This window comes from Argiope bruennichi, chromosome 8 (assembly GCF_947563725.1).
Source record: "Argiope bruennichi chromosome 8, qqArgBrue1.1, whole genome shotgun sequence".
Classification (NCBI taxonomy): domain Eukaryota; kingdom Metazoa; phylum Arthropoda; class Arachnida; order Araneae; family Araneidae; genus Argiope; species Argiope bruennichi.
The window spans coordinates 111,204,075-111,231,239 of record NC_079158.1 but is presented as its reverse complement, the minus strand read 5'-3'; the positions used below and the strand labels follow the sequence as shown (position 1 = coordinate 111,231,239).

General features: G+C 30.7%; 1 protein-coding gene across 2 annotated transcripts in view; it reads left to right on the top strand.

Moving 5' to 3' along the window:
* Positions 1–27,165, top strand: part of LOC129981364 (neprilysin-1-like) — a 57,102-nt gene that overhangs the window by 16,249 nt on the left and 13,688 nt on the right. For both annotated transcript variants that reach the window (XM_056092187.1, XM_056092188.1), the window contains exons 10-17: positions 5,166–5,302; positions 9,703–9,940; positions 11,710–11,808; positions 13,220–13,300; positions 14,162–14,274; positions 15,685–15,725; positions 17,411–17,462; positions 23,759–23,829. In XM_056092187.1, the coding sequence (XP_055948162.1) occupies positions 5,166–5,302; positions 9,703–9,940; positions 11,710–11,808; positions 13,220–13,300; positions 14,162–14,274; positions 15,685–15,725; positions 17,411–17,462; positions 23,759–23,829 (832 nt within the window). The remainder of the gene's footprint in view (positions 1–5,165; positions 5,303–9,702; positions 9,941–11,709; positions 11,809–13,219; positions 13,301–14,161; positions 14,275–15,684; positions 15,726–17,410; positions 17,463–23,758; positions 23,830–27,165) is intronic.

Genomic DNA, 27,165 nt, shown 5'->3' with positions numbered 1-27,165 from the left:
TATTGGTGCATACATTGAACCAAACCTCTCATGAAACATTATTTCTTTCTCATTGGCCCGTTTGATTCAAAATTTGCACCGATCTATAGTTTTGGAATAAAGATCACATACAAAGATTCATGGTTCTAATTTGTCACATTTTTGAATTATCGCTTTCACATACATACTAACAGGCATATCCAGACAGTCAAGCTATGGTGAATTTTATCTAAAATTGGATATACATTTACAAATTTGGTAATACCCATTTATTAATCTTAAAATAAAAGAAAATATCTGCTAAATTTTATTCATTTAACATGTCGGGTTTTTAAGTTTCTGGGTTGCTTGCACACAAAGAAAAAGATAATCAAAAGAAACAAATTAGGCTGAATTTCAACCGAAATTTGATAAAACATTCGTGAATTATTGAGACTTAAAAGAATAATAACTCCAAAATTTTTTTTGGAGGGAGGCTGGTGGCAGAAAATTTTTAAACTTAGGATTACTTATTTTTTTAGGCAGATTACTTTTAAGAAATCAACCTAATTTGAATACCCTTAATATATTTAAATTATTATGTATATGCAAGTGAATGTATGATGTATTCAAATTATAAGAGTTTTCAAAATTAATTTCTTGAATTAATTTAAACTTAAGAAACGTTGCTACTTTAATTTTAAAGTTGCGGGTTGTCTCCCCTTCCCACGCGCCTCAAATTTCTCTAACTATCTATCATATGCTGCTCAAGCCCTTGCCTTTCCGAAAAATCTTTAAAAAATTATTTAAAATATGAAAATTCTACCCGACAATGACGATGAAGTAGTATAATGCTATGGGTAAAGCGCATGTCACCTCACTATTTGATAGACAACGCCACACACAAGCAGGCACACACGCACACATACACATGCGCTCGCATACGCGCACACAAACGGACATTTTCGTAGTGTAGTTTTCTTCATCAGTGTTATTTATGATAATTAATTTTGAATGAATTCCAACTAGCGAGCTATAAATTGTCGAAAAAGGTGAGAAAGGGATGATTTCGTAGAGGGATCTTTCAGGTTTAAAATGAAGAAATGGTGAGAGGTTAATAATTTCATATTTACTATTGAAGATCAAAAGATTATTGAGATAAGTCAAATAGTTTCTTTTTCCTATTGATAAATTTTGGAAATAGGGAAAGGAAACTATTAAAAGTTCTTTGATACTCTCCACCTCTTCGAAAAATAAGAGTCGTTAATGATTACTCTTTGAACTTTTGATTACTCTTTGATTAAAATTTCGCAATATTTGTTTAGATTGTTATTCTTAATTCGTCGAAGGTGTGATGACTTCCTGATAAAATCTGAGATTCGAAACGGGCTTGTTTAGTTTAATTATGCGAGCGTTCCGTTTGGGAGCATACTAGGGGTGTTTGAAGATGGATCTAATAGTTTTGAATACTCCGGTCAGGTGACGATCATGACACCTGAGCTGATATCCCCCTCTCTAAGTTTACGCACCACACCAAGTGGGAGTCATTCAAGCATGGAGTTAGATTTTATGTGCTTCAGACTTAAACACTTGACGGCTCCATGACGGCTACCACTAAGCCATAGGGACCCTACCACGTCGATATCGGAGGTTTTACAATTTATTCTTTATCAACGGAATGTTTATCGTTTATGAGTAGAATACCTGCATTCAACTTAAACGAAAAGGAATTTATTCTGAGGTTAAATTTGCAAACAAGAAGTTGTAATAAACATCACACATATTTAAAAACACAACGAAAATTAAATACATAAAAACATTTCAAAATATACACAAATTATGATAAAACTTCATATAAAGAATTAGAAACAAATGAATGAATGCAATACTACTGCTGACCAGAATGATGTAATAATTTGATGTTCCCTACTTCAGTTTGGAAATCGCTAGTTGAGACGAAACTCTCGTCAAGTGTTTTTTTTTCTTTTAATGAAGAGATTGAAGAAGATCTAATGTGTTTTTGCCGCCAACATTATGCAGCAACATATTTTTTAACTTCTATACGTCTCGTCACTGGAAAAAATTCTTGTAATATTTTAATATGTGATATCGTGACTAACAGTTTGACGGTATTCGGAAATGAATGCTTGACATGCAACTTTCTAATAAATTGTTTTATTCTATGTAAATGAGTATCAGCACTGACATTTAACATGTTCTTGACGTCATCGAACATCCTTCAATGCCATTTCATTACTTACCTGTGATGCAAGTCTGCTTCAGTGAAGATCAATCGCTGCAATCGCGGCTGCTTCTGCGTTTATTTATTGCATATTAGTAATTTTAAAAGACGGCATTTAAAAGCATATTAAAAAAATACTAAGAAATAATAACAAAAACGAAGAAGTCCAAAGAGACACTAGCGGGAGTAGTCTCCCGAAAACTTTCTCGCATGCTCTGTGATAAACTTGTCATGCTAGAGAAAGTCTTACATAAAATTGGCGTTTGTTAGTTAGGAAACATTAACTATTGGAGTAAATTTAGCACTTTTACTGAATCTATCGTGTCATCCTTTATGAGTTATTTGATAATTAGTCCCTGGTATGCGTTAATAGCATCCAAAAATCGAATTTGTGTTTTAGAAAATTTATTATCAACCAACTGAAACAAAAATTTGACATAAAGCTACAGTTGTAGTCACAAAATACCATATCAGATTTGATATATTTAAGTCTTTGCGTTTGTAAGTTTCGGAGAGTACAGACTAACAGAAGATCAATCTCTTGATGGATTCTGCTGAAAATTTGATAGATATCTGCATTATAGACGTTAAATATGAGTACCAAATTTTATTTATTTAGCTCTATCCATTTTATAGCTATCATGTTAACTTATATTCGGACAGCCAGTGGATTTCCTCTGAACGGAATTTACTCAGAACTTTATAAAAATCTACAAATTTGGTGTAAAAACCGTATACTAAATTTCAACAGTCGAGTTCAATACTTTTGTGAGTTATCTTTGTCACAGACAGACAGACAGACAGACAGTCATATCCCAGAAATGTGTTTTACGAGCTCATGGAGGTCTAAAACACGGAGATTCGTCAAAATGTTCGCCAATGTTTTGACTTTCTCTATACTACGTATACGAGAAAGTAAAAAAGCTCAACAGTGGCAAAAGCGAAAGAGTGAAAAATGCAAATAAACAGTAAAATAAAGGTAACATTTCAACAATAGCAACAAAAAATAATTGTTATGAATTATGTTTAAATTAATTTGGAAGAACTGATTACAGTTAGAGAAATAGTCATTAAGAACTGAAATTTATATTACTGTAAAACGTATTTTTTAAAGTTTAGGATGGTGTAGAAATATATACTTTTTGCAATGGTATGTTCTGAAATTAAAGCCGAAAAAAGCAAAATTTTTCAGCCTCCCCTCTTCACATCCTTTAAGGGGGTGTAGAAACTTCTTAATAGCACAATTAACTCTTCTAGATACTGAGGAACATGCATGCAAAATTTTGTTAGATTCTGTCAAGCGATGTTTATAAGGAATTTCTGCATTTTAGTTATGAAATATCTTGCATTCATTTTTAAATTCATATTGCTCCTCATATTTTTTATTATAAGTTTTGAAGTATTCTTTCATCAATGTTTTACATCAATCTTTGAGTTAGTCCACTTGACATCTGTACTCACAGCAGTTTATTCAGAATCCTATGACTTTGTCTACACTGTAACCGCAGCTAGATCTATTAAATGTGAGTACTAAATCTAGTAGATCTACTGTATATAGATCTATTATATTCTGAGACAGTGTATATAAGCTTTTCTTTATTATAAACCAATATAGAAGAGTATCTGTGGGCTTTGTATGTAAATATATTTTAAAAATGTGTTCATCTTAATGAATGTTATTTTAAAGTATTTTTTCTTTTTCTGAAATGCAACAATATCACTGTAACGTTAATTAAAGTTTCACACATTAGTAAGAAAATTTTCAGTCTATCATCTAGTCTAGTTTACTTCCTGTTCCTTTTTACAAGAAAGATAAACGGGAATAGATTGCCCATCTCTGTACACAGCTGCATGGAACTGTAGAAAATTCAAACAAATAAATGGACATTTAATTTTATATAGGGTGATTGGTAAAGCCTTCTTAAGTGCTTTAAATTCAAAAAGGCTTCTTGAATAACTAGAGATGTAACGTGTACCTCTTGTAAAATTGATCGAGACAGGTTGATAATTGATAATAACAGGTTGATCTTGTAAAATGACTAGGTGATTGATTGAGACAGGTTGATAATAACAGGTTGGCAACTGATTTTATTGAGACAGGTTGAATCACCTTTAATAATAAGGCAGTTATAAAAATAACTCAAAAATTAAAGGAGATCGGCTAAAAAGTCCGATTAAAAATATACGCTTTACCGTAATAAAAGCACAGGAATGAATTTCTTAGAGTTATCTGTAAAACTGGTAGAGATATTTGAGATTACGAATCCTTTTTCAGGTCACAGAAAATTAAGAGTTTTCCGTGACCTGAAAAAGGATTCGTCCTAAACTGAAAAATGTTTTTCTGAGTTGAGCAACGATAAAGCGAAATAAAAAAAAAACCCAAAGAAAATAAAAAAAAGTTATAAAAAAAAAAACCTCTGAAAATATCTCTCAAAAGAAGGTACCGAATACATTTTTCACTGGACGAGGCCTTTTTTCAAGCCACAGAAAGTTCATAATTTTTATCTTAAACATCTCCGCCAATTTTACAGATAACTCTGCAAAACTTTTTCATTTGTTTTTATTATAGTTAGAGTAAATTTTTCTAACTCGACTTTTGGGCCAATATCCTTTTCATTTTTGAACTATTTTTTGTAATTACCTTATTTTGCCGCTATGAGCGCGTTAATTTGTCTTCATAAATTCAACATACTCAGTTTACTACATGTACACGGTATTTTTCTGGCTGTACGAGACACTGTTTTGGATTTAAAGGGCTTAACAGGACTTTATGGATCACCATGTATAATGAGAGTCGGCACTGACGTTTACCAAATCAGTTTCATTTCAGGTGTATAAATAAAATAAATAAAATACTTTGAAAAGTTATGATAATTTGAGCGAAATTCTTTTGTAAAATGTATTTAGATTCTAACTTTTGCAAATATTTTCAAATAATTCTGAAGAATGCTTTAATCTTTTTTAGGATCAACTCTGTTCGCTTTTAGATAAATTTATAGAATTTATCAATGCAGATAACAGGTACTCAAGAAGAATAGTTTACATAGAGAGGCTGCATTATATACAAAATGTATTCCCGGTCATTGCAAATTTCACTCACAAGTAAGGAAATATTTTTCCTACTTTTTCCTACCCTTGTAAACTAGTTTTAAGAAAAGCAAATTAATGTATATTTTTTAATTCAAGCATTTATTTATTTATTTTCGAATTTCAATAAAATAAAACAAAACAAAAAAAAATGAAATAATTGTAATAACTGAGGTAACTGATAAATGAGATAATGTAATAAATGAAAAACGCAAAAAGACATTTAATAATAACATTTAATATACAAACGACATTAATGACATTTATATGTAAATTCTGCATCTAAAGTATATTTCTTTACTAAATTTTGAATAACACCCGACAAAAAGTGACCCTTTGATGGCCCGTACTTTCATAACTGATAATAAAAAGAAGATAATAAGGATAAACGTGATAATATAAGAAAGCAATGAGTCAGATATATGAAATTTTATATATGATCTTGTAATTATAATTGCAGTTCTATATCCAATTTTAGCTTCAATAGGTTGGAAAAAATCATCCAAAATACATATTTGGTGTTCTGACACTTGGTCATTGATAAATCGTGGACAAAATTCGCCGAAGATCGTATTTTAATAGACTGTTTTCGTACTGTATGCCAAAAGCATGCTCTAAATAATGCACAGGTGCAATTTTCTTTTCTGTATTGTGAAGCAAAATATTCTCATGAGCGGGATTTTGAAAATAAAAATCTGTGTACTCACGGTTAAGTACAAAGTTCACAATTTTATGCAAAGGTTGGCAAGGGAAATGCGTTCTTATTAAAGAGTATACGAGAAAGTTTTAGGGAGACCATTCATATTGGTTTTCTCTTATAACCAAAATTCTTCTTTATGGCTCTATCCCGGTAGTTTAAAAAGAATAATAATTATGTTTCTGAATAATAAATATTAAAACAAAATATTTTATATTTATGATATTTTTAAAAATGTGGCGATAATTTTGAACATTTATTAAAACTTTTTGCCAAAAAATGTGTCGATAATTATAATACTTCAATAATTTGAGAAGTCACTTGTTCGTCATGAATTTGAGCTATAATATTTACTGACAGACAGAGATATACGATGGTATTTTAGATACAGATTGGAAATGGGGAAGATCACAATCTTAAAAATGAGAATTTGCCATATCCTGATGTCCATTTTTTTAATCGATTAAAACTGTTTCTTTGTCTAAGATGGAATTAAAATGTCTAAAACAAGATTGTAAATGAAAACTTTCAAAATATTATAAAAACCTTCAGAATTTTTTTTGAAAACAATACATATATTTTTTATAGATACAATGAGACATATTTCAGTAATTTATTGGTTCTTAATCAGTAAACTATACTTATATAAAGCTCAACGTGTGTGTGTCTGTTGGCGCTATACAGACCAGCCCATTTTACCTACAGCTACCAAATTTGGTACATGTATACCTTAGAGGTCGGGAGTGTGCACGTGGGGCCCCTTTTTTGAATTTTTAATTAGAATTTTAATTATTAATTAAAAACTAACTTTCCCGGCAAAAATTCTTCAATTTTCCCCACTGCCAAATGAATAAGGTTTCAGTTTTTCCCCCCCCCCAACAGTAATGAGGCCAGCGTTAACATTTTACGGCCGATTATTTCAAACGATTCTGTTTATTTTCTTAATGTTTTATGCCTTTAAAATTAAACATTGTTAATTAATCGATCTGTTCATGATGAATCTGAGAAAATTTTGTTGACAAATTCTTGAGATATTACATAAATTAAAGATATTCTTTAGTACCCATAAAGTTTATGCAAAGGTTCTGTTTCTTCTCTAAAAACTCTGTTTTCAGTAATCATATTATAAAAAATGCTTTGTTTCAGTAAAAATTATTATTATATTAATTGCAGATTAATTCTTTCCAGTTTAATTTAAAGCATAAATTCTACGGGAGCTAACAGAAAATTAGAGAGATACATATTACGTTATGACTGAAGGTCTTTATAATATTATGAGTGAATTATATGACTATCAAAATTTGAAGTTTTAAAATATTTTGATGAAGAATCTATTAAAGTAGGAATTGCGTAAAATATTTAATTATTAAAATTTAAACAAACATTAAGATTGGCGAACCAGCTAGTATCATAATAAAAGTAGTATGTTTCCTATAAGCAGCTGCCTAGGGCCGGTGATTTCAGTAGGCCCAGACAGCTCAATTAAAAAGGTTAATAGCCTAGTTGGTAAATAAGTAAATTTGTAAAAGCTTCAAAATCTTTGAAAACTAATACACAAGGGTATAATGAATATTTTCATTGCATTAATAAAATCAATATTAAAGAAAATAATTTATTTATTTATAATATATTGAAATATCAATTATTCTATTTATTAATCATATTATTACAACTATGATAATTCCCTTTAAATAATTTTTAATATTATAATTTTGAAGTTTATTATTTGATTGTAATTTTTATAATAATTAAAGGCTTTTCTTTGTAAGACTGTAAATCATTAAATAATAATTACGATAAAAATTTTTTAAGATATTAATCACATTTCACTTTTAGACTTTTTCCACGGTAGATTTATTGAATAATAAATTAATAAACACATGTATATTTTCACAAAGTTTCTAATATAAAATATCAGAACTAAAATAAATCATAAATATGCTAATTGACTTAAAGTGGGGTTAAAATATTAAACTAGATTGACCAATTATACCAAGAAAGACCTTATGATCTACCAAGGGCTGTAAAATGCCTAAATCCTTCTTTGGCGATGTACACTCATGTCCAAAATTAAGGTCACAAACATGTTTTTCAAAGTAATTTTAAATGACTACCAGTAAAATTTAAACAAATTATATTTTATATATTGTGAAGGACCGCTAACACGATATTAACCTTTGTTGTGGAAAAAAAATGTTGTTTAGCATTAGTTTTTGGGGAACTACTGAAATTAGACCGTTTAGGCATCTAGGATTTTTGCCTGCAATTTTGTGAATATTGCATTAAAACAAAAAATTTAGCCTGTTTTCAGTGATAATGAGTTCTCATAATCGTTTAGACGATGCCTTGAAATGGAGAGCCTTTGACAGGCTTGAAGCTCGGCAGTCTCAAGTTGAGGTGGCTCGATGGTTACAAGTGGCACTGAAAGTGGTATCCAGGTTCTGGAATCAATTCCAAACAAGTGGTACTGTAACCAGGAAGGCCGTCACAGAGCAACGACGCCTACACAGGATCGCTATTTGGCATTAAGTGCACGACGGCATAGGCTGACAACGGCTCCTCAACTTGCTCGTGACCTTGCTGCTGCGTCTGGAATAAGAATTTCCAGAAAAAAAGTATACAGACGTCCAGCAGAGAGGGCTCTTTACGTCCGGCGACCAGTTGAGTGCGTCCCTTTGACTGCATCCAATAGAAAAGCCCGGCTGTTGTGGTGCCTAACATATCAGTCTTGGGCAAAGCAAGAATGGGGGCGTGTTCTTTTCAGTGATGAGTCGAGATTTACCACACAGAGTGACAATCGTCGAATTTTCATCTGGAGAGAGCGAGGAGCTCACTATCATCCCTCCTACGTAAAAGAAATCGACAGATTTGGTGGCAGAGGAATCCTTATCTGGGGTGGCATAATGTTGGGCAGTCGTACACCATTGCACGTCTTCGATGCTGGTACTGTCAATGCACATCTCTATAGAGATGAGATCCTTGAAACCTATGTGAGGTTGTTCCGGGGTGCTTTTGACCCAGACTTCGTGTTTATGGACGAAAACGCGCTTCCATACAGAGCCCAGATCGTTGATGATTTTCTTGAGGAAGAGGATATTCGACGTATGGACTGGCTCTCGAGGACTTCGGATCACAATCCTATTGAACATGTTTGGGATGGTCTCGGAAGAGCCATTGCACAGAGTAACCCCCCTCCTAATACCCTCCAAGAGTTAAAAGCCGCGCTTTTGGAAGAATGGGCTTTGTTGCTCCAAGCATTTATTGACACCCTCATAAACAGTATGAAATCTTGTTGTGAAGCCAGTATAGCAGTGCACGGTAGTCACATTCCATATTAGACAGGCTTTTCCCGAGATAAATGCTTTATCTCTGATTCATAATGTAACACTTTTTGATATATCCTATTTCTTAATTCCTAATTAAAATCTTTTCCATGTTGTTATGTGTCTATGTTCTTTCTTCCATCATAGTGTACCTCTGTGCCAAATTTCGTGGCAACACAGTGAATAGTTTTTCATTTTACGCAGATTTTATGTTTGTGACTTTAATTTTGGACATGAGTGTATATGATATATATATGACTAGCAGTATCTTACTGTAAATGTTTATACTTATCATAGAAATATATTCATTCATAATTAATTAAATACTTACTATAGAAGTAGAAACCATGATAAGAAAACTACGTTGTTTAATATCAAAATTTACCGTTTTGTAGATCATTGACAAATTACTTGGCTCTGAGATTAGTCGTATCTCATCTGAGTGATCTGAGCAGCCCTTTCAGAGCACTCAGATCGAATCACCGAGACATGGATTCATCTAATAATGACCAGGAGATACCCATACCCAACAAAAAGTGGCAGATTTGCAGCAGTTGGATATCAAGATACATGTCGTATCCGCTCGGTCAACAGTACGTGCGGAAGGTGCTGCCCGAGTCACATATGGAGGATGTAAGAAAATTTTGATATCAGTTTTTGAAACGTTTCAAGTCTCTTCATATCAACGAACGACTAAATCTCTTAGTTATTATTGATAAATATTTAAGGATATTTAAATTTGGAATTCGTAACATTATCTGAATGAATCGTAATTTGATAATCTTTTAAGCTCTATTCATCTTAATATTATTTTTTAAAATTTGCTATTAATATTATTAATAACAAAAAATATATTTATTATCATCTGAATGCGCGTGAATATCAATCAAGTAATTAAAAATAGTGTTATAAAATATTCTTAAAATATTTTTAAAGCATATTAAAATTAGATTAAAATGTAGGAGGAAACAAAAATTAATAACACTGAAATGCAAATTGCTGAGCATCGTAATAATTACTTCTATATGACAATATACTCCGAAATATATGAGGAAAAATGTTAACATTTTGATTAACTATTAAATAAAAACTTAATTAAATAATTTTTGAAAATTTCTTTTAATTGACGATCGAATTTTAAAGAAGTATTATATCTTAAATTCAATAATATAATTCTTGGTCTGACTTATAGAGCATTTTGGTACGATTTTTACATGATATATATCGGATGTTGCTTTGATAATGAAAATATTATAATACCGATAAAAATTTTAACATTTCATTTTGTTGTTTTAGAAAAAAAATGAAATTATTACGGTAGAGGAAAAGAAAATAATTTTTTTAAGAACTTTAATCAGTTGGCAGTTTTCCAAATGGTGTTTTAATGATATTCGGTGCGCAATTTATTGTTCTATAACTTTTAAAATTAAATATTTTTCGATTTATTTAATTTCGATTTACTTATATTTATTAAGGTATAGTAGGTAGTAAAAACTAGGTTGTAAAACGCTTTTTCCAGAAAAATTTGAAAAATTCTTTTATAATCTAAAAATAAAGTCTAAAAATAAAACTTCGCAGATTCTAAAATAGATTTTATTTTTAATATATGTGAGATAAAATTGTAGACACAGTAGTTTCAATAATGCACAGTAAATAAAAATTAAATCGGAAGTTGTTTTTTATTTAATTTTTATCATAAAATTCTCCAAAATAATATTTGATATGTTTATATTAACTCTCTACCTACTCAGCCGCAGTTTGCTTATTTTTAACATTTCTGTTATAAAAGCGTAAAAACTACATTTGTTTCCTGCGTATTTGGATGAGCTAATTTACAAGTACAATATCTAAACGCATTTTCTGAAGAATGAATATTTCATTGTGATTGATTCACAGAAAATATGATGTCTTAAACTCAATTCAGTAAAATTTCAAGAAATTTGGTATGCATATATCCAAACCCTTTTAGGATGTGATATACCGCATATTTTAAAATAGCTTCAATTAGACATACTTTACAGACACTTTAAACTCGAAATATGGACAAATTTTGACAAAAATCCTTAACGGCAACTTGAAATGCTCAAAAATTTTTTGTAACTTACTCTGTTTTTTCTAACATTGAAAATTTTTCCAAATTTCATCAAATTATAAGTTTTTTTTTTCAAAAACTGAAAGCAATGAGTGCCTTTTTTCTTCTAATAATGACCCTTCAAATCTGTTTTAGCTATTTGGTACAAAAAAAAATGTTTAAGCACCATTTTTTAAAAGTTTGTTTTCGAACCTAGTTGGATACCTTAATAGGGTTGTGTTAAGATAGGTAAAAGGAAACACGAGTTTTCCAGTTTCTTTTATTATTGTTTTCAGTTTATAATATCTCTTTATATTTGTTTCTTCTCCAGATCAGTTACATTGTTCACACTTTTATCAACGATGCAGCCTTCTATGTTCTGAAGCAAAGATGGATGAAAAAGAGTCTGAGAAGAAAGTTAAAACTGTCGGTATGTGGGCTTCTCTGATCATTTAAAAGATATCCTTTATATTTCTTTTCTTTTTTTTTTGTCGGTTCAGTCAGATTCCATTATTAGTTATATCCAATCCATTATAACAGGGTTGCGGTGGCGCTGTTACAATCGAGCTAGACTTTACCTGGTAAAGTTTCGGAATCAGAGGGCTTCAGACTCGTGTAAGTGGGTCTTGTGCATGCTAAATGCATCGGGTCCAAACGTCCTCCCATTTGGTGAGGTGTCGAAGTTTGGAGAGGGGGATCGATCTCAGAGCCGTCCTCGTCCTCTGACCGCAGTTCAAAAATATGAGGTATTTCCAAAAATAGTCCGAGTATTTCGATTAAAACGGGACGTTAATGTAACTCACCTAACCTAACCCAATCCATTATAACTAAAAGGTGTTCCAAAAGGTAACCAAAGGTGTTCCAACCTTTTATAACCAAAATTTTATATCTTTTACAACCCTTTATAAGAATACAAGGGGTTGTTCAAGACAATTGCAACGATTATGTTACAACAGTGTTTTTTTAAACGACGAAAGGAAGAAAAAAATTGTAAAAAAAGGTAGAAGAAATATTAAAGTTTTGTTTGCATATATAATAATTGCTTTATGTAACTAACGACCTTAGCTCATATGGGAAACATTCATAAGGTAATTCATTTCACTTCCATGTGAGCATTCCCACTGGGGGGGGCGCACCTCAAAAATGAGGATGAGAAGTTTCCGATATAGTGGCTGGTTCTCCTTACCCAAGTGGATGCAGAAAGATGTGGGATTGTCCACTTTCCATCGACAATGGGACGTACTTCCCTAGGGAAGGATTGTGCTGTGGCCGGTGATGTCCAACAACAGTATCACTATCGGGGTGGTCCAGTTATTCAGTTTTATTCATGTGCCTATGGGTGGGTCAGAATAGTCAGTTAATGGTTACCATGTGAGTAATACCTATATGTGCTTTCAATTCGTTTGCTTCTGTATTTAAAAGAAGTTAAGAGAGAATCAGCGACTCCCCACTCTTCCCTAAATGTAATAGAATGAATAATTTTTTAAAATTCACTTAACCACATGCAGAATATGCAATCGAACGCGCATCAATGGTTGCGAATATGTTTCATGGTATTCTGAAGTAGGATTGATTAAAGTAGGGGTTTTGTTTGTTTGATAAAAAAAGGAAACTACAATTATTAACAAACAAAATGTTAAGCTTTAATTTTTTTCATCATTGTTTATATGGAAATGGTTCTATCTAAAATCTATCTACCTATTAAATCAATCTGCTCTATTGGTTTTAATAATGTTATATTTATAATCCATTATCATTGTACGAAAAATTTTATCGACTTTCCTTCACTCACAAGCTGTGCGATTTTGAAATTTTATTAAATTTTAAAAATCTTATTTCAGATAGACGATATAAGAAATAGTTTAGAGCATTATGTTTACACTTTAAGGAATGGAACAAAATTGGGAGCTTATATGAATGACGTAAGTAATTCAAGAACTCTTACTCCTTTGTCTTTTTTAGCCCTTTAAAGGGCCATTTTTTTTCTAGTCATATTATGTTAAAATATTTTTAGGCTTGAAATTAGAATAAGAAAAGGGATTCATTTAGCTTATTAGATAATTTTAATTTGATTGATTAATTAATTTGGTTAATCAATAATTAAGTAACAAAAATCAAGACACGTCATTTTGTCTGAGATAAAGAACTGAAGCCTTTAAGTTTCTGTCTTTCTAAAAAAATGTGTCAGAACTTATGCCAACCTACATAATTTCATGCAAAGATTGATAAATTTGGTGGGAAGCATACTTCCCACGGCCCTAGAAAGGGTTAACTAGGTGACGATACTTACATGATTCATTATATAATTTCCTTTTCAGTGGAATTTTTTAAAAATTTACTTAAATTTATTTAAAAGAGTATTTTACAAATTATCAATAAAATTTTTGGCAAGATTTATTTTGTCAAGTGATAAGAACATCCATTTTTTAAAATATTATTTTATTTCATTTATATATCGTGTCTATATTTTTCATCGTATGAATCATATCGAATACAGTAAATTCTTCTCTAACGCAAAGGTTGTCATTTATATTTAGTACCTATTGCAAAATTGTTTATTTTAATTGTTTATAAAATCGTTAAGTTTTATTTATTTTGGGGCATTTTTTTTCCTGAGCAAATGTTTTCTTACAGATTTTGTAAGCGCTACCTCAAATTGTTCTTTCAGTTATTATTTAGAAGTTTAACGAACCTATAATTTTCTTTTTTTAAAAAAACTTTTTTGTTGAAAAGTTCCTAAATATTGTTTACTAAAGTTACTAACATGTCTGAATTATTTTTAGTTCCACCCCAAGCACGAAAGTTTCCTCAAAAATGTCATGGACTACCGAAGACTGACTTTCCGTTTCTATCTGCTCAATTACAGTGACCTAGAAGGAGAAGATTTTCCCGCCGAGTAAGAGGTTTCGCTTGTTTGTTTGTTCATTTATAAATCATTTTGGAAATGGGCCTGGGCTTGATGGGAAAGCTGCGAAACTCCTAAAACCAAAGGCTAAAAAGCTAACTTCGCATTTAATAATTATGTTGTACCAAAAGTATGTATAATATCGGTAATTGGAAGAGAATACAGCACTTGATTTTCAATTCATATTCTAATTTATGAGGGGGGAGGGGTGCTGAGGACGACTCAAAGATCGAATTGGGATTGTTTAAGCCAATAAGACATGTCTGATTATTTATTAAATTTAATAAAAAAAAGGCGAAATTTTGAATTATTTTTACTTGATTAACAGATATCTTGTTTGGATATTTTCCAATCATAGTTTTGTTTAAAATGTTTCCAAGATAACTAACTAACTGAAGTAGGATTTTCAAAGGACTTATTTAAAATGATGTATAAATAAAATATGTTATGATTTGATTTATAAATAAAAGATATTTTAATAAACGTCTGATTATTACAAATTTAATGTTACTAATGCAAATTTATTTAAAAGTAATAATCTTTTTCTAGAAATTATTAATATATTACTATAAAATAATAACCAAGTTTAAATATTAAAAAAAGCTTATTATAAAAGTTAAATAGAAAGTACCTTTAATGCATATAGTATTTTAAAACTTCATTCCCTCATTTAAAATATGTTTATTTTTTAAAAAAAATATTATTTATAATCATTCTTAGTAAAATTTTTATACTCTCATTTTGCTGATTTTATCTCTCTGATTGGCGCAGCATTGTCGACATCTTGACTTTTGAGTAAAAAAAAAAATATATATTCAAACCAAACCTTTAATACAATTAAATATACGTAAGTTATTTTATGCGGTTTTTGTAAATGCACAGTTATATTTATGCCCCATTTAGAAACAATTGTAGAGCTATGAGAAGATGAACTTTGTAATTTTGAACACCGGTTAGAGGTCGAGGACATCTGAGCTGACATTCCGCGCTATATGAATGGGAGGACATTTAGCTTCTGACTTCAGAATTAATGCACACTGGGCATCAAACATGAAAATGCTTACCTATAAAATAAAAATGCAAGGTCTTACTTTTCTGGATTGTACTGAAATAGTGATATTATGAAGGTTAACAGACTCTTTGCCGAAGAAGGGGCGTACCACTGTGTGAAGGATCGTCTTGCCTGTAATAGAGATTATTATGTATTGCCCACGAAGACTAATTTACAATTTGTGGAAACCGGATCATGTAGTCTCTCCTCCAATTATCAAAGTGGGGCGGAGTTAATTCCTTTGAGGATAAATGTATATAAAAATATAATTTTTCTTTTTTATCTAATAGAAAGTATAACCATAACAATAAAAAATGACTCATATTTTCAAAATCTGATTCTAATTTCAGACCATTCATCGTAAATGCTTATCATTCGCCCGGAGTATTAGGTAAGATATGATTTTTTATTACTAAAAGTATTGATTTTTAATTGAATATATATACAAACTAATAAAACCTTTCTAATAAGTGGAAAGATTTACTATGATGGAAAAACCAAGTAAATTGCAAACGATTGTTCAAGCTTTAAAATTGTTTCTTGAAATTAAAATTTGATATTCTTTTAAGATTTTTTTATTCTTTCGTATATAAAATTAATATAAAGAAGACAATATAGTTGATAAAAAATTCGTCCTCGAAGATATAAAATTCTTTTATACAATCCTAAGTCCAAAGAATCATTTTTAAAATTGTGCCCATGTCACTTATCTGTACATGAGTGTGATAAATGAAAAATGTCACGAGCCAGAAAGATAAAATTTTGGTATGTGGTGTTTACGAGAAAAAATTGCTGATATATCAAAGTTTTGACCAAATCTATTAAAGATAGGCTTCTTTTATCTAAATATCAGTTCGATTTTTACTTTTTTCGTATACGTAGTATTAAAAAAATATATATAGTAATACAAAAAAATGACCTCGATATTTTGACGAATCTCCACGTTTTAGATATTCCTGAGTTCAAAAGACACATTTTTAGAAAATGTCTGCCAGTCTGTCTATTACAAAGATCACTCAAAAGCACTTTGAGCTAGATGATCGAAATTTTGTATACGGTCTTTATATTAACTTTGGAGATTTCTATCAAATTTTGAGTAAAATCTGTGAATAGGAAGTCCGGATATAAATTAACACAATGACTAAAAAACGAAAGAAGCTAGAAAGATAAAATTGGGTGTCCAGATTTAACATTTATAATATAGAGACCTGTCCAATTTTGAACCAAATGCAGTTTTGTGTGTACGTTTTGTTTCAATCGGTTAAGAACAACACGTCTAAAACAGAAATTCGAATTTTGGATACTATTAACGCATACCAGGGTTTAATCCCCAAGTAAATCGCTTAGCATAACACGATAAATTTAGTAAAAATGGTAAATTCACGCCAAAAATAAATTTTGTAGCTATTGTACGCCAATGCCATGTAAGGCACTCTCTAGCATAACAAGTTTATTAGGTATGCGAGAAGCTTTCTGCTGTAACGATTTGCGTTTTGATTGACCCTCGGGGGGGCACCTCGAAATGAGGATGAGATGCTTCCGGCATGGTGGTTGGATCTCGCCACCCTGGAGGGTACACTAATAGGTGGGGTATCTGGCTCCTCCCATAGATGACGGGACGTACTTCCTTCGGGGAGGGTTGTACCGTGGCCGGTGACGGCCCTTAGGACTCAACCACAGTTCCCGCCAATTGCTGTTGCGGCGGTCCGGTCATTCAGTTTTATGGTTTAAATCCGTGTGCCTTAGGGCGGGTCGGAGAGTTAGATGGTTGACTTGACTTGCGTTTTGATTAGAATAAATAGATTTTAGTTTTAAAAAATTTAAATCATTTGGTAAGAACAGATCTTTCAATTTCAAGCATGGACTAAGATGACAAAAAAGTCGGCACATATTGCAGTTCTAATTAAAATCCAGGAATTTAAAAGTGAGAGAGAGATGGAAGATATGATCTCATATTCTTTTAAACCGTAGTTTACTTACAAGAGATACATTTCATGATTTATATTTGTTTAAAGGAACATATTTATTTGTTTACAATAAATCATATTTAAAATAAATTTTCTGTTTAATTTCTAGATTTTCGGTTTGGCATATTTCTACCTCCTGTTTATCAATACGGATGTCCAAAGTAAGTTTCCTTTACAAGAATTTAGCACTTGCCTTTTTTCAATACATTGCGATATATTTTATACATAGATTCAATTTCTGGAAGGAAGTTCTGTAGAAAACTTCAAAACAATGACTATCTCATATTACATTTGAAAATCATTTCTGTGGCAATTATGCATAAAATCTTGTTTAACGGAATATGCAATCCAATTCCGGGAATTGAGAAGTATATGTATAAAAATATTTCGTTATTTTTTTAGCATGGAAAAAATTATTTTTGAACTATGTAAATGTCCAAAATGAATAAAAAAAATAAAAAATAATAACGACCTTTGAAAGAAAATAAGTACACTCCCGAGTATCCGGTTTGCGACTATCCGGCTTCTGTACTATCTGGCTTAGTTTCCTTTTGTCATTATTAAATGAAGAATGCAAGGCTTTGTATTGGCTTTGGAAGCGGGCGTCTGCTACGATACTCCTACGTGTCATGTGCAAAATACAAATTGTGACAGAAAAAGAACAGCGTTCTGCTCGTTGTCCATTGTTTCGTCAGTGTATAACGGACATCTATTATTAACTTTTTCAAAAGCTGAAAACTGTAAGTTTTGACCCATATCTTAAGATTACTTTTTCATATCTGTGTAATCATTTATCAGTGAAAAATAAAATCAGTTTGTATCAATTTTCTTAAGAATTAGGCCTGCGATTTACGTTAAAGTTTTGTTTATGTTTCCTGCTTTTTTGTTAGGAATTACAGAATTTATGTTAAAATGTGAGTAGCTTATATCCTTTAATTTACTTTTTCTCTAATAAATTCTTGAAATGTGCTGTACTGTATATAAACATATATAAATTACCCGTACAGAGACCTATTTTAACTCTACACTTTACTGGCAACTGCTTCTATGATTCACCGGGCCTCGGCAGCGTTCACATTCTACATGGCTTCAGATAAATGAAGGGTTTAGTACTAAAAAAACATACGTAGTAGTACTCAGTAAGAAGTGAGAAAATATGTATTATAACAGTGAGTTTTGGTATAAAAACTTGTGTCTCCTGGTATTGGTGGACAAAAAAATGAGTTCAGAGAACTCCTGTCTATCCGGCTTGTCCTTCCGCCATATTAAGCCGGATATTCGGGAGTTCAGTGTATAATATCAATAATTATTTTGTTTATTAATGATATAATTTTTTTTTTTTTACCAAAATACCGATGGAAATTTTGAAAATTTATACTTTCCCCCCTCTCAATGATAAGTTCTCGTTTTTGTTTGAAATTTTGTAAATATATATACAAAATTTCTATCAATGATAGAATTGCATTTAAGATTTCTGTTTTACACTACATTAGCAGATAGAAGTTTCATAATATTTATTTTTTTCTCTCAGGGATAAATCATAAATTGACATTTCTGTTTAGCCTCGCGTTAACAGAAATTTTTTTTTTGAAAAAAATGATATATATTCTCACAGTGATGAATCATAAGTAGTGATTGAAATTTCATTTTGCATTACAACGATGCAATTAATTCAAGAGCATATACTGTAGATTTTCAATTATCAGGATTACCAACTATCAAATGACGCGGACATCACAAAAGGAAGTCGAAACGGATCAAAAATTAATTATCGATCAAGAACTATTTAAAAAAAAATTCAAAGCAGTCAGTTTTGATCCTTTTATTTTTGAGCTGCCGTTTTTCACATCAGTGTAATCATTTTTGTTTGAATCCTAAATTCAGTTTAAATAATTTTTGTAAAAAATAAGTAATAATAAATAATAAGTAATTATTTTAATCTCTTATTTACTTATGGAAGTTAGTTTTCTCACGGTATTGTATTTATTTAAACATTTTAAGATACAGAAGAAGAAATCTACTGTTATGAAGTTCGTTTTCCAGTTGATAGATGGCAGCCCAAACTTATTCTTCTTTGGACGTTGGTTTACATCGGAAGAAAGATGTAATTGTGCACCTCTAGAAGAAAAATTAAATCAAACAGCTTTCCAATTGATTAGAATGCAATATATCTTTACATGTATTTAAGTAAAAAAATTATTTTTTACCATAGGAAAAGGTAGCGATAGAAATAATTTAATTTCTGAATATAAGATAGCATTATAAATAGATAAATATTGGCAATCTTTCTTTTTTTTTCTATTTTAAATTCTGTTATATCATGCACAAAATTAGCAGATAAAATTATTGTTTAATTTTTATTTTATAGTATTATAAAAAATTATCATATTATAAGGGTTTGACGAATCTCCAAGTTTTAGAACTCTCCGAGTTCGAACAACACATTTTTGGAAAACGTCTGTCTTTCCGTTACTGTGACAAAGATAACTCAAAAACGCTTTCAGCTAGAAGGATGAAATTTGAAATCAGTACCAATGACCAAATTTGTAGATTTTTATCAAATTTTGAGCAAAATCTGCTCAGAGAAAATAAGATTATTTATTAGATGCTCGAATATAAGTTAACTTGTTGTTGTCGCGCCTGTGGCGGGTTGAGTGAGGATAGAACCTGGGACCTTGTGGTTCGTAGTCCAGTAACATGACCATGATACAAAAGCAATTGCTCGGGAAGCGTAGCTGTTAACTGGTTTTATAAGCTTTCACCACAGACTCTCCCTTCAGTGAGTCGGAGGTGAGACGAACTTATTACTGTTGAGTGGTGATGTATTAGCTGTTGATTCTAATGCACCTGTACCCATTTGAGTAGCGCCAAACGTTATGGCGAGCGTGTGTGGGTGAGTGGTTGCTGATGCTTTTGCTGCGTCAAGTGACTTGCTGCGATGCTTTTGCTGCGAATTTGATTGCGGGTAGATGGCGCCACAACAGCTGTACGAAGGTGGAAGGATCATCGTTCGAGGTCACCAATGTGGCTGGTTGGAATGAGTGAGGATAGAACCTAGGACCTTGTGGTTCGCAGTCCAGTAACATGACCACGATACAAAAGCAATTGCTCAGGTAGCGTAACTGTTTACTGGTTTTATAAGCTTTCACCACAGACTCTCCCTTCAGTGAGTCGAAGGTGAGACGAACTTATTACTGTTGAGTGGTGATGTATTAGCTGTTGATTCTAATGCACCTGTACCCATTTGAGTAGCGCCAAACGTCATGGCGAGCGTGTGTGGGTGAGTGATTGCTGATGCCTTTGCTGCGTCAAGTGAGTCTGACGACTTTGGTTGCGGGTAGATGGCGCCACAACAGCTGTACGAAGGTGGAAGGATCATCGTTAGAGGCCACCAATGTGGCGGGTTGGAATGAGTGAGGATAGAACCTGGGACCTTGTGGTTTGTGTAACATGACCATGATACAAAAGCAATTGCTCGGGTAGCGTAGCTGTTAACTGGTTTTATAAGCTTTCACACACGCCCATGGAAATGCAAAAAGTGAGGAAAGAAAGTCTCAGATATTGATAAGTTAACTTGATAACTATTAAACGATTAGATCTAGATAGATAATATTCGATACATAGATTTAACATCTATAGTGTAAACACTTGTCAAATTGTAAGTCAAGCCAACTACGAGTTGACTCTCTGTCCATCTCTACTTTCAGAAACATGTATACATACGATAATTCAAGAACAGAACGACCTCAATATATTAAATTTGGTACAGGATTTTGTGACTACAAATGCAGTTTTGTTTCAAATTTTTCTTTTAATCGGTTGAGGAAAAACTTATCTCAAATACAAATTTGGGTACTATTAATACATGACAAGAATTAATCGCCAAAAAGATTCATCAGGAATCACGCGATAGATTCAGTAAAAATGCTAAATTCATGCCAAAATTTAATATTTCGTAACTGTTGGACTCCAATGCCATGTAAGACGTTTTCCGGCTTGATTAGTTTATTAGATTATGCTGGGAAGATTTGGAGTGACCACTCCATTCAAATCACCATTAAAACTTTAAATATTACCGAATAATATAATAAATAATATTATTATGAAAATAGTGCTTTCCGTAAACTTGCCGTCAATTTGAAATCCCAAATTATTTTTCATAATTTATGATGAAAATTGGGTTACAAGATGTTTATTTGCATCTGAATTAAGTATTTAAGAAGGTAAACATTTGTGTTAACCTTTTAATTTCTTAAAAAATAACCTTTTCATTTGTTAAAAAATAACCTTTTAATTTGTTAAAAAAAACTTTCAATAAATTCGGTGAATAAAGAGTTAACATTTTATTTTTTAAAAGTTCATTTATGCATTGTATGCATAATATCATCTATTAGATTTATTACAGCTGAATTAGACATTGAAATATGTTCATAATATTAATATGATAATGTTTATAGGTTGGAGATTATTTGTAAATTACGATATGCGATGTGCCTAACGTAAGATGCATTGCAAACATTTGTAAGATGCATTCTATAGAGAAAATTATAAGATCTAGAATTAAAAAATTTGGAACATAATTACTCCCGTTAATAAATGCTCACTGTGAAAAGGTTTTTAGAATTATAATAAATTTTATTTAAAATTTGATTGAAAGTTTTATGGTTTATGTTTTTCTTCAGTAACTCTGGGGAATATTATAATATCCAGTAATTCTGGAATAACGAAAACTTTTTTTTATATTTCTTTAAAAATTCAAAAGTTTGGCCTTTCATTAATGAAATTTTTGATCCTTTTTGCAGTTTTAATAAAGTTTTATTTTACAACAATCTATTTGATGATTTTCGAATTGTGTTTATACACAAGCGCATTGCGACGTTTTTAAATGCATTTTTTTTTGTGTTTATGTCATTATTGTAATATAAAAATAGATGAATCTAGCCTAAAATTTTATTATGCTAAAGTGTTTCAGTTAAAGTAAGTGTTCAAGGTTTAAAATTATTTTACTTTATCTTATTTTTATTCTTAGATTTTCTTTTTCTGTAATAAATTTTTAAAGAATGTAGTACTGTATACTACAAACATTTATAAGGAACTACCTTAGTAAAAGATAATAAATATAAAATGATGAATTCAAAATGAAAAGAACATTTTTGATGGTGTAAGTGAAGAGTAGGTAGTCATTTATAGAGTTTCAGTTTATCCATTCTTCACTTCCTCTACATTAAGTTGGAGAGTTGAGTGTTTACTGAATTTGCATAGTTCTGTGCTTCATTCTGAAATGCATAATTCTTTTATAATGAAAAAGAATGATGGAACTCCTTTTGGACTGCAATGAGATCTCAAATGAAAATTAATTCGATTAAAGCATTTTCTGTAAGCCTCTTCTATAACTAGCACAAACGTCCAAACTTCTATGCAAAGGTTGGTTGGTTAGTTGGTGTTACTGGCATAAGAGCCATATTTGGCTAAGCTGCGCCAAACGTATGGTAAGCAAAGTTAGGAAGAAATTGTTACTTATAATGTTATCTACCTGGTGAATGTAGGCCTTCTTTCCTATCACATGAGTAGATTATCGGTCGTACGAATCACTTATATATTGTTCGTTTCAGTATCCCGAGACTACCACTTTTCAACGATTCTACTTCGATAAGGGGTGAAACGCTAAAAGATGAGGGAATTTCGCCATTCTTACACTTTGATTTCCGCCCCATTAGATACTTTTTCGCTCAGGTTTTCCCCCCCAAATGTTTGTGAATAATTATATACCGTTTTTAATCTCAAAATGTTATCAAAAAATTCAATAACAAATAACAAAGGAAGTGGTTTACCATAAAAATTTATGATTATTTTGCAAAAAAGTGAATTATTAAATTTTAAGAACAAAAATCCTTTATTTATTAATCATACAATAATTTAAAGTGTGTATCCCTTACTGTAAACAAAAATTGCTCTAAAGTATTTCATTATGAATAAGTAACTTTTTCAGACAATATTACGAGTTATTGAGGGCTTATATGCTTCCTAAATCCATGTATTATCCGAGTTCACCTTATTGTTAAGAGTAAAAATCACCTTCTTACATCTTTCCTCTCACCCCCATTTCAACTAAATGAATGCACCTTGCCATGCGCTTCAGCGTGGAAGGTTTTTGAATATTAAAACGAACATTATTTAATCCTTTCAATGTTTAATAGACTGACTGCGTGCTGATTTACCTGTATGCACATTACCTTTAACAGTCGTTTCTCTTTTCAATGAAGGCTTTATGAAATCAAATGAATACAAAGCATATCAAAGTTTTACTATATATTCGCTGTAAAGGATTTTGTCCTCGTAAGTAAAGTTTTTGAAGAATCTAAAATAAATGCAAACGATAATATGATGATTTTTAACCATTACAGGCATAAAATTATTTTAATTCTGTTATTATAAATGACACATTTATATATTGTAGATTATTAAATTTTGCCACTATGGGAACAACCATTGGCCATGAGCTCGGGCATGAAATTGAAGCATTTATGGGTAAGTATTTGATTATCAAGTTAGAAGCTTTTATTTTTTGTGTATCTAATTTTTTAATGTCGATTTAATATTTTTTAACTTAATATTAAATATTTTGTAAGATTTTTTTTCTATATCAATTATTACTTATGTAATGTTAAGCAAATTAATTTATAAATAAAATAAAAAAAGAATAACTATTTGATATTTATTTTTGAAATTTATAGAATTTTCTCCAAAAATAATTTACTAAATTACATTGTCAATGCATCATTTTTCTATTTTAATGTTCCAAAATTTTATTACAAAATAGCTAAAATGTTCGAAAGAAGAAACCAATAGAAGTAGTTCGAATTCCAATAGAAGAAGTTCGAATATCAATAGAAGTAGGCTTAGCTTGGAAATAAAATAGAGCATATTTGAAAATCAGAATTGTTTTGATTTAGAAATTAATTACCAAAATTCACTTTCAATTTAAGTATCTAAAAAAATGGTATGAATATCTTATGTTATCCTTCCTCCATTATAATACATTGATCGGTCCTGTCGAGATGGCAATTGATTTTTTATTTCAAACAGGCCAATAGGGAAGAATTGGGGAATTCCGTGCACCCAAGGGAATTTTATAATAGTAAATTTAGAAATGAATTTTCACTGACCAATTCTCAATATTCTTTTAGTGCAACATTAAGTGTAATTCTTTGTTTGTGAAACGAATTCATTAAAAATTTTTTTTCCAATTTTCTAAAATATATCTTTGTATGATAACACTCGCCTTTGAAGATAATACCACGTTCACCTTTGTATCGTAGTTATTTGATTTTTTTCTAAAATGTAAATTTTTTTCGATTAATTTGTGCTTTTCAATAATTGCCTGTAAATATTTAAAGTAGTTTACTAGTTCCTTCTTTATTAAATCAACGACATGGTTTATGATTTTCGGTTCGAATTTTTTTCTTCTTTTTTTTCTGATATGGAACCTTTATGGAAAATCTTTTTAATTATGAATCATATAATTTTGGAGTATCTGTAAAATTTACAAAATACTTATTTAGTAAAGGGGTTATACTTAAGTACTTATTTTTGTAAAGTACTTATGGAAGTTTGTAAACTTTCCTTAACTTTAGTTTAAAAATACATATAAAAGTAAGTAAATACTTAGTAAAGTAACTTTACTTTAAAAGTACTTATAAAATTTTTTGTAAAGTACTTATTTTTTCACGGAATAATGTACCAATGCATCAATTTCCATGCAGCGCGGAATTACCCCACTTATTCATTCAACATGCTTCATTTCGACTAAAAATGGATAAATTGACGCAAAAAATTGTTTTATTCTAATGGAAAATGCTAGGTCTGACAATATTTGCAGATGCAAGATGTTTTTATTACTTTGAAAAAGAGTTTTACCTTAAAAACTTGGGGCTCGAAATCGTAAGTCAAACTTTCCAAAATCTCCAATTAGATTTCTTTCCATATCCAATTATGCTGTAATAAAAATTAGAAATTAGAAGTGGAGAAAGTTCTTCTAACACATATTACTTCCACCATGTATTGTCTAACATTCCATGTTTGTAATAGGACCAAGACCGTTTCCGGCGCGTTTTACTATCGAAAAAAATTCCTCTCAGCAAGCCAGAAGGCAAGATAAATTTCTTTACATTTGAATTACTACAGCGACATAAATTGTTGATGTTAGATACAGTCAGAATTAGGATGTAAAAGTCACTTTTCAGCTTTTAACTTCTAAGATATTGGGGGTGCCAGCTCAGGTGTCGTTCTCGTCATCTGACAGCGGCTCAAAATTACGAGGTCCGTCCCAAAATAACCCTAGTGTTGCTTTAAAACGAGACGTTAATATAACTAAACAAAACTCTATTACAGTTATCGAAAAGCTTTAAATACAAAATTGGCAAATTTGGCTAATTCGATTTATTTTTATATCTTCAATATTAAGAAAGTTATAGCGAAATGAAAATTTTAACATTCCCACCATTTTCACTCCCTTTGAACCAGATGGGAAATATACGCACTCGTCCGAGATTTTTACATCTAACAACTTGGGCAAAGCGTTATACGTACGCATGCGCACACGCGCGCTCGGATACACACACACACAGGCACGCATCCCTCCATCATCCTCCCAAACTTTTGAACGAAGGGTGGTTTTGGGTTCTAGGAACTATAATCGGTAAGAAACTGAAGAAATTTTTCCGATGTCTTATGATGAGAACCATTGCAATATGTAGTCTTCCTATAAGAATCTACGTAACAGTTATGTAGGGAATTGCCCACTGCGTGGAATTACCCCGCTTTCCCTACATTCGTCGAGAGAAAGGGAAAAAGTGCATGTCATGGGGAAATAACAGGGTTGTAACATATGGCTGTGTTAATATTCTCCTATCAAAATAGAAGCTCTCGTTCTAATATCTATAATTTCTCAGTTACCTTCTCATCAGTCAAGTACTTTAGGTATTTTTTTCACGATATTATTCTTTCGGAACAACGAATATATTTATTCGTTGTATATATTATATTCAGTCGAATTGCATATTATTCAAATTAAGTGTATTATTCGAATATGTTGTATTCAGTCATATATTTATTATGTGACATAAATAATATATTTGTTTAATGAAATATGAAATTAAGCGTTCAAATTTATGTAAATATATTAAAAATTTTAATATTTTAACCATAGTTTCTAGATACCATTTTCACGATATTGTTCTTTCGGAAAAACGATGTAATGAATTTCAGTCATTTATTTATTATGTGACACAAATTATATATTTGTTTAATGAAATATGAAATTAAGCGTTCAAATTTATGTAAATATATTAAGAATTTTAATATTTTAACCATAGTTTCTAGATACCATTTTCACGATATTGTTCTTTCGGAAAAACGATGTAATGTATTTCAGTCATTTATTTATTATGTGACACAAATTATATATTTGTTTAATGAAATATGAAATTAAGCGTTCAAATTTACGTAAATGTATTAAGAATTTTAATATTTTAACTATAGTTTCTAGATACCATTTTCACGATATTGTTCTTTCGGAAAAACGATGTATTGGATTTCAGTCATATATTCATTATGTGACACAAATAACATATTTGTTTAATGAAATATGAAATTAAGCGTTCAAATTTATGTAAATATATTAAGAGTTTTAATATTTTAACCATAGTTTCTAGATACCATTTTCACGATATTGTTCTTTCGGAAAAACGATGTAATGTATTTCAGTCATTTATTTATTATGTGACACAAATTATATATTTGTTTAATGAAATATGAAATTAAGCGTTCAAATTTACGTAAATGTATTAAGAATTTTAATATTTT